Raw genomic sequence first — 8,340 nt, forward strand, 5'->3', positions numbered from 1 at the left:
ATATGGAACATTCGCCTCAAACATGGTATCTTTAATATAGTTTTTATTGATAACTATGTTTTCATTGATAATTAGTTTTTGATTGATATGCCATATTTAATGTAGGTCATTCTTTATGACAGGTACAAGGTGTCATGTAGTAGAGAACGGTATCAATGAATGTTTCAATTCACTAATACTTGATGCCATCTATTATAATCATGCTTAAGCTATTATAATCATGCTTAAGGCTATAAGAATCATAATCATTGAAATAATGGAAGAGTTAAGGATGAAAGTTGAAAGATGGGATCATGACATATGTCATGTGATAAGAAAAAAGCTTGAACATCTTAATGAATTGCAAAGGTAAGTAACTATTTATTTTAAATACCCAACTTATCGTAAAGAATCCATTACTTTTCAAACGTTTGATTTAAACCCAAATCATGTTGCAAATTTCATAAGTCCACAACCTGTTTGCACGTTTCAAACTTCTATGATCTGTCATATCAGTTCTAAAATTCTATTGGAAAAAGAAGAATCACTTTGGATCAATTTTTTTATAACTAATATCAACATATGAAACTTCTGTTTTGAATAATTTACATATACTTTGGTTGTTACTGTCACACCCCCAAACCAAGGATGGCGGAAACGTTCGGGGGTGGAGGACTTCATGTACAGTATCACAACAACGTGTATAATAGTGCTCAAAGTAAATACAACCATCATAAATATAATTGAAAAAGTTACACCAAAGTATATGTTCACATGTTTCAAATCAATTACATTATGATGACAAAAGTAAATTGTTGACGGTTTAACGTCCCATACGCAAGGCGCTGAAGTTTTTCCTGTTTCACTGATTTCCTGAGAATACAAGTAGTTTTGAAAGAGTGTCAACAATTAAGTTGGTGAGTTCATAAGAGTTTTGTTTGAAGTAGAAACCGTTTTCCTTGTAAAATCGATAGAGTTTGATTTCCAGAAAATCCAATATTTTCTTAGTTAAGTGTAAACAGAAAATTCCTATATGATGTGTTAATGAACCCTAGATTGACCCGTAGATTTCCCCTATAATCGTCCAGCGTATATAAGTTATATAAGATTTAAGTTAGATAAAACATTGAATATAGTGGGTCTGCCCTAGGTCCACAGCCCAACGAGGAACAGGAGATGAGGCGGGCACCACCAATTCTAAGCCAATCCAGACTAAATTCTTGTATGACTCAAGCATATACGCTCAACGATTATAGTTGAAGTCTAACAATGCGAAAATTTAATGTGGACTTAAATCCAAAAACCGGAACCAAACCCTAGTGTAGTGTATGAAATAGTAATAGTGACTGTGAACATAAACTATACATATCATAGTTCATCAGATAGTGATAGTGACTAGTGAACATGAACTATACATATTATAGTTTACCAAAAGTGGTGGTGATGGTGAATATAACCTATACATATCATAGTTCATCAAATAGTGATAGTGACTAGTGAACATGAACTATGCATATTATAGTTTACCAAAAGTGGTGGTGATGGTGAATTCCTTTCTTGTAATTAAGTTCATAGGGTAGATGAAACATAAACTATACCTATTATAGTTTATCACTTTGTTTGTAATATATATATGCCATAACTATACCGATTATAACTAGCGTGATCGTTTGTGGGGGTATAATGGCTTAACTATACTTATTATAGTTTATCATAATTATCCATAGTGGTAATAACTCTTTTGTATGTGTAAAACCTTTAATCATGTGTTTGGTATGTAAAATAACCCTAAACTATACCTATTATAGTTTATTAATTATTTGTGTGGGTAGTGAGCATAAGCCTTACTTGTCATAATTTACCAATGTTTATATTTTAATGGATATAGCCTTGTAATATCATTTATATATTTACCATACTTGTGGAGGTATAAATCCATTTGTTTTCTGATGTATGTCTATATAAGAATACAAAATTGTCATATATTGCAACAACACATAATCACATAATGATGTATACCTTGCTCAACATGTTACAAGGTGAAATGAAATTTATAGTGTTTTTCTGTTAATAACATTTTCTGTAACTGTTATTGGAAAAATTGTAGAAAAATCATAAAATGTCCAAATCAAGTTCTGTAACTTCTGAGAGTTTGGAAAATGAGTCTAGTTTGTTCATAATTTTTATTATAATTTTTAATGACTTCTTACTTGTGTGAAAAAGTCCATAATCACAGACTGGTCCGGATTGATGTTTGAAATGATAGGCAGTTTTGTAAAAATCACCATAAATTGTAGAAAAATCGTATGGAGATGTGCAAGTAGTCATTTTAAAGCTAAGAAGTGGAACTACATGCACCTAAAACAGTTTTGAAAACTAAAATGTTTAAGTTGTCCAAAACAGTCCGTGAATGGGTTTGAACTTTTCTGATGAAGGCTGTTAGAAAAGTTTAGTTATGTTCTTGGTGTTTTAACTTGTATTCCCCCCCCCCCCCCCCCCCCTAAAAACTTCAGAAAACATCAAAATGTAGGGGTATGAACTCACCTTGAGTGATTTCAGTAGGTAAGTGTTGAAGAAGAGAAGTGTTCAACCCAAGAACACTTGAAGAATCACTTGAAGATTCGAAGATCTAACAAGAATGTGATGATGTTTGTGTAAGCAATCTTTGATTTTGAGTAGGAGGATGTGTAATAATCATAAGAAAGATGATGATACTTACTAATTGTAGGAGAAGAGTCTTGGAGTATGCCTTGAAATTCTCGAATTAAAGAGAAAAAGATGAGAGAGTTTGGAGTGTGATTCTTGATAAAAATGAGAGAATGATTAAAGTGTGAGGAGAGAGGATGGATGTTCCAGCCCTAAGAACGTGGGAATAGTTGAAAATAGTGAGAAAGGACCTATGAAGTGACTAGGGATGGGCTGGTGGTGAATAGTGACATGGAGTGGGTATGGGAGTGGTTGCTTGTGTCATAGAAATAAGTAAAGTCAACACTCTACCTTTGTACTTCACCTACTCTCTTTTGGATAAGGTTTTATCCTTAAAAATGTGATTAATTAATAGTTAAGGGTCCTTATATGTTAAAATAAAGTTTTGGGTGAAAATCCTGTGTTAAAATAATTAAAAACGGGCCTAAAATGCGAATTTAGTCGAAAACCAGGAGAAAAAGCGTTCCCAGCGAGACCTCTCGGTCCTAGGCCGAGGTTCGGTCCTTGCTGGTGCTGAGCCGGAAACGAAGTGCGAACCAGAAGAAGAAGGCGAAGGCGAGGGGCTCAGTCCGAAGGCTCGGTCCGAAGGGTCAGAAGCGAAGGTTCGGTTCGGTTCTTTGAGTGGGGTTCGGTTCGGTTCTTTGAGTGAGGTTCGGTTCGGTTCTTTGAGTGAGGTTCGGTTCGGTTCAGCAGCCTTCTTCATCAGGAGGGTTCGGTTCCTAAGGGGACTTTCGGTTCCTAAGAGGACTTTCGGGTCTTAAGAGGGGTTTCGGTTCCTCAAGCCCGTTTTTCGCGTAGACTTCCGCTTTTGGGCTATTTTCGTCAAATTCGAGGGTCAGAATGCCCCGAGTGATTATAGAAAGCTGGGAGAGATTTCGAGAGAGATTTGAGAGAGATTCCACATACTCAGAGAGATTTGGGAGAGATTTGACATTCTTGGAGAGATTTCACATACAAAGAGATATTTGGGAGAGATTTCACATACTTAGAGAGATTTGGGAGAGATTTGACATTCTTGGAGAGATTTCACATACAGAGAGATATTTGGGAGAGATTTCACATACTTAGAGAGATTTGGGAGAGATTTGACATTCTTGGAGAGATTTCACATACAGAGAGATATTTGGGAGAGATTTCACATACTTAGAGAGATTTGGGAGAGATTTGACATTCTTGAAGAGATTTCACATACAAAGAGATATTTAGGAGAGATTTCACATACTTAGAGAGATTTGGGAGAGATTTGACATTCTTGGAGAGATTTCACATACAAAGAGATATTTAGGAGAGATTTCACATACTTAGAGAGATTTGGGAGAGATTTGACATTCTTGGAGAGATTTCACATACAGAGAGATATTTGGGAGAGATTTCATATACTTAGAGAGATTTGGGAGAGATTTGACATTCTTGGAGAGATTTCTCATACAAAGAGATAGAGTGAAAACGATTGAGAGCGGTTTCGTGTGTGATGAATGTGAGTGTCTGGCTTCGCAATGCAAGGTCCGTAAGCCCCGTTAAGCCTTGTTTAAGGATCTTGCAGACTCCCGATGAGTATGCAACATTGTTTTATCGGTTTGGCTCGCCACGTACCACAGTTTTAGGTTAAGGAGATCTAGATGTACGCACTTTTTGATTTATGATCTCTCATTAGAATAGAGAGTTGTTTAGAAATTACATAACGTAAACTCTAGTACCTACGGGCAAATTGAGTTGACCGGTTTGACTTGTTGACTTTATTTGACTTTGAATTGACCAGAATTTGACGGTTGTCACAGTTACCAATTGAAGATTGAAGAAATAGAAAACATAATCGTTAAAATGACACATGAAAAAAAATACAAAAAGATTTTGAACTCTTAATCTTTCCCTAACAGATAAAAGAGCATGCCATAATCGAGCATCAGAACGTGAGTATAAAATGTTAAATTTCAAACGAAACAATTGCATTCAACCATTCCCCCAATAGATGATGACTGAATCTAGAGTGAAGAGAAAATAGAGCAAGGAGTACTGATGACATAAATGACATTATATTGAAGAGAATTGAATTTGCAGAGAAAATTAATACCTTATCCCTCGAAAGATGATTATAACATATTAATCTCAAAACTGGATCCCAACTCAAAGATCTTGAATGATAGATTTTGATTGTTTGGAAGAGGAGTGACATGTAAAATTGTACACGGAGATGGTCCATATAATTGATTACATGGCTCTAAAATTGAAAGATAATATCAATTACTAAAAAATTAATGGTAGCAAGGTTATAAATTTGTATAAATTGGACTTTGTTTTAAACATCATTCATAATTGCAATTGTTGCATAAATATAAATAATCAATTATCCCTATTTTTATCAACTTTATAGGTTTTCTTTTAATATATTATTATTATTTTTAATACATAATAAGTCTTTAAAACTTAATTTTCTTAAAAAAAATTGTACAATTTTTTTTTGTTTATATAGTTACTTTATAAAATTATTTTTCACACCTTATTTTACACTCCCCACAAATCTTTTTCCAAACTTTGTTTTTATATATTTTTAAAAGTTTGTCTTTTTGAAAATAATAAAATATATTTTTACAACTTATTTTATATTTCAATTTTATACTTGTATTTATTATAAAAGTTTTCATGTTCAACGAATTAATTTTTTATATATAAAAGTTGTAAAAACATATACAAATAATTTTATATTTTATCCATTCAATTTTATTTTTTTTTAAACCGACAAATCTTATTTATTCCTAAGCTAAGAACACCTATTTCACCTATATCCACGACAAAACTTGAACCCTCGATCTCAAAGAAAGATGACATCACCTAATACCGCTCGGCTACAAACCCTTTGGTTATACAATATTCAAATTCAAAGTTTCTACTTTGATTAGTTTGTTGGAATTTGATTTAAATAAAAGAAAATCATATTAAATGTTTTTTTGTTCAAATATTAAAATTCCCGCCAACATATATATATATATATATATATATATATATATATATATATATATATATATATATATATATATATATATATATATATATATATATATATATATATATATACCAAATTTGGTGATTCAAATCACTCCAGATTAACATCCGTTGTAAGGAGGAGATGAAAAGGAGGTCAACGAGAAAGTCACCGGCGGCGAATTTTCTCATGACGCCGCCGCCGTTGGTGGCGCCTGTAAACCGATCACCAAGTGAATCTCCCGAGATTATCAAATCCAGTTCAAGCTGCTTCACTACACCTACGAATTCAACCTCATCTCTAAAAGAGGATCGCAGAAGCAACGACAACAACCGAAAAATGCATGCTGCAGAGCCGCGTAACGCAACTTCTCCGATGCAGTCTCTCTCTTCACTGAGTAAAACAGGTAACAGTATCTCCGATCTGAAGAAAATGACATCGTCGCGCATTAATTCAATCAAGCGTCAAATTGATCGCTCTTATTCCGATATACTCAAGGATATGGAAGTTTCTCACTCTCGTCTACAGAAACGATATAAGGTCGGTGAATATCTCTCATTCTTAGTGCTTGTATGAAATTATCAGGGAGAATGTAAGTTGCTGATCGTAGATCGTATTCTCATATCGATCTTAGTTGTGTAAAAGTTAATTATCTGCTAACCAGTTTTAAATCAGCTTTAGGAAGGTTCATCTCTGTTTATCGATTTATATTTTCACATTGAACAAATTACGTTGATGAAATTAGATGTAGAACATGTATATTTTGCTTGTAGATTTTCTCACGTATGCAATTTCATTTCTGATTAGTGATGTGCATCTCCTATTTCCATAATCATTACTTTGAATTCTGATGTTTATATGCAATTATAGATCGCAATCTCTTCTTCCTTAAATAAGATACGTTGAATTCATTTCAAATTTCTTAATGCGTTCATCTATATAATCCTCAGCTCATCAATGTAATTTTATATCCGTAAGAAACCTGGGGTCATGTTTTATGTAATTTTATACATATGCAACCACAGATCATGTTTGATAGCTTCTTTGATCATGTCTATACAATTACATAATTCTGTCACTATCTGTGGAAAATTTTCAAGTAGCTTCCATCATCTACCACCTATTCATCATGAAACCTATCGCCCATGTTGTTATTTCATAAGGTCCAAAATCAAGCATGTGAACAAACAATGAGTGAAGTTGAAAAGGATTTCAAGAAGATGATTGACCACATGACTCAAACTCATGATGCAATGGAGGTTGGTTTTCCACTCATTTCCCAAGACAATAACTTCTCAAAGCTCTCCATTATCTTTACACATTTACATCTCTCACAAGATGTTTGTTTCAGGCATCATATACAGATCTCATAGCAGAAGCACAAGCCCGAGCAACTCGTTGTATGTTTCTATTACATTTTTTGTTATAACTTGAACTAAGAAGCATGTTTTCTTCTAAACACTCAAAGCTTCTTCTAACTTGATTAAACTCTTTTCAATACTTAAAATTTCAGTATGCAAAACAAGCATCCCTGGACTTTCACAATCTGTGGAGAAAGCCATTGAAGCATTAAGGAGCCATTATGGGGTTGCATTACCTTAACAAGTACTTCCTCATTTTAATAATTTTTATTGGCAAAATGACTTAAAATTCCTTTTTATTTTCAACATATTTACAAATGATCTGTGTTGCTGTTGCATACTTGTTCTTATATGCCTGTAATATACGAAGCTCCTTTATGTTTTTCAGGAAAAAACTTACTGGGAAGAGAAACTAGGGGTAAAAAGGTAATTCAACTATTTGTGGTTTTATATGCTATTTACTGATACTAGCTTTTTATTCAAATTAACAGAAGAATTCGTTCCTATTATTATAACCATGTATGATTAGATGATTAAACAATTGACAGAAGGAAATGAAAGTTCGAATTAACAAGGGATTAATGCGAAATGATGAAAGGTGTATTAAGGATCTCTCTATTTTGATTAATTATTATTACTAAAATAATTATCTAATGTTATATAAATAAATAAGATTTATGTTTTGAAATCTCCAACCTAACACTACAAGTTTTAATATTTTAGTAATAAAACAATTTTTTTTTACTATTAGACTATTTTATTATCACATAACACTTGTAATGTTTTAATTAAGGATCGTTTTATTTCTAATAAAACTTAATGTTTTATAAATATTTATAAAAGTGACAAATAAAAATCTATATCGGATTCAATATCAAGGTCAGATAAAATTCTGTAGTGATATTTATGTAAACCAATCTTAAATTTTGTGTTAATTATTTGATAACATGCATAAAACCTAGACTGGAGATTTGGTTTAATATAAAGAGTGTAACATCAAATTTGATGTGTTACTATTTATTAACACAAAAAATGTTAATGTTCTTATGGGGATTAAGAGAATTTTAGGTTGTATTTGGCAGAATAGTTGAAAAGTTAAATTTTAAAGGAAATTATTTATTTTATTTATTTATCTTGATAAGCTAAAATTATAGCGGATAAAATAGTTCATAATACTAAATTTGTCTAACGAACTATTACAAATGTTTATGGAACACCGATTTATACACTTCATTACATCTAAAACAACAAATAATAGTTTTTTTTATTTTCTGAATAAGTCTTAGTTTTTTATATTTTTCGTCAAATATAATC

General features: G+C 32.3%; 1 protein-coding gene across 2 annotated transcripts; it reads left to right on the top strand.

The window, feature by feature from the left end:
• The first annotated feature begins 5,776 nt into the window (after nt 1-5,776).
• On the top strand, nt 5,777-7,638 carry LOC111908138 (uncharacterized). Of its 2 annotated transcripts, XM_023903971.3 has the most exons (5): nt 5,777-6,205; nt 6,829-6,924; nt 7,017-7,065; nt 7,179-7,270; nt 7,415-7,638. In XM_023903971.3, exons 1-4 carry the CDS (start codon nt 5,810-5,812, stop codon nt 7,265-7,267), a joined length of 630 nt encoding a protein of 209 aa, XP_023759739.1. In that variant the 5' UTR covers nt 5,777-5,809; the 3' UTR covers nt 7,268-7,270; nt 7,415-7,638. The 2 variants fall into 2 exon arrangements, with proteins under 2 accessions (XP_023759739.1, XP_052619957.1); XM_052763997.1 differs by lacking the exon at nt 7,415-7,638 and having other exon boundaries at nt 7,179-7,271.
• Nucleotides 7,639-8,340: the final 702 nt, after the last annotated feature.

Source organism: Lactuca sativa, chromosome 5 (genome assembly GCF_002870075.4).
Source record: "Lactuca sativa cultivar Salinas chromosome 5, Lsat_Salinas_v11, whole genome shotgun sequence".
NCBI lineage: Eukaryota > Viridiplantae > Streptophyta > Magnoliopsida > Asterales > Asteraceae > Lactuca > Lactuca sativa.

What these genes read in the sequence shown, in the direction of transcription:
- LOC111908138 (XM_023903971.3), top strand. Translation starts at nt 5,810, where the DNA reads ATGAAAAGGAGGTCAACGAGAAAGTCACCGGCGGCGAATTTTCTCATG. An exon ending in GTCTACAGAAACGATATAAG is followed by an intron (nt 6,206 to 6,828) that starts GTCGGTGAATAT and finishes TTATTTCATAAG; the next exon opens with GTCCAAAATCAAGCATGTGA. An exon ending in AAACTCATGATGCAATGGAG is followed by an intron (nt 6,925 to 7,016) that starts GTTGGTTTTCCA and finishes TGTTTGTTTCAG; the next exon opens with GCATCATATACAGATCTCAT.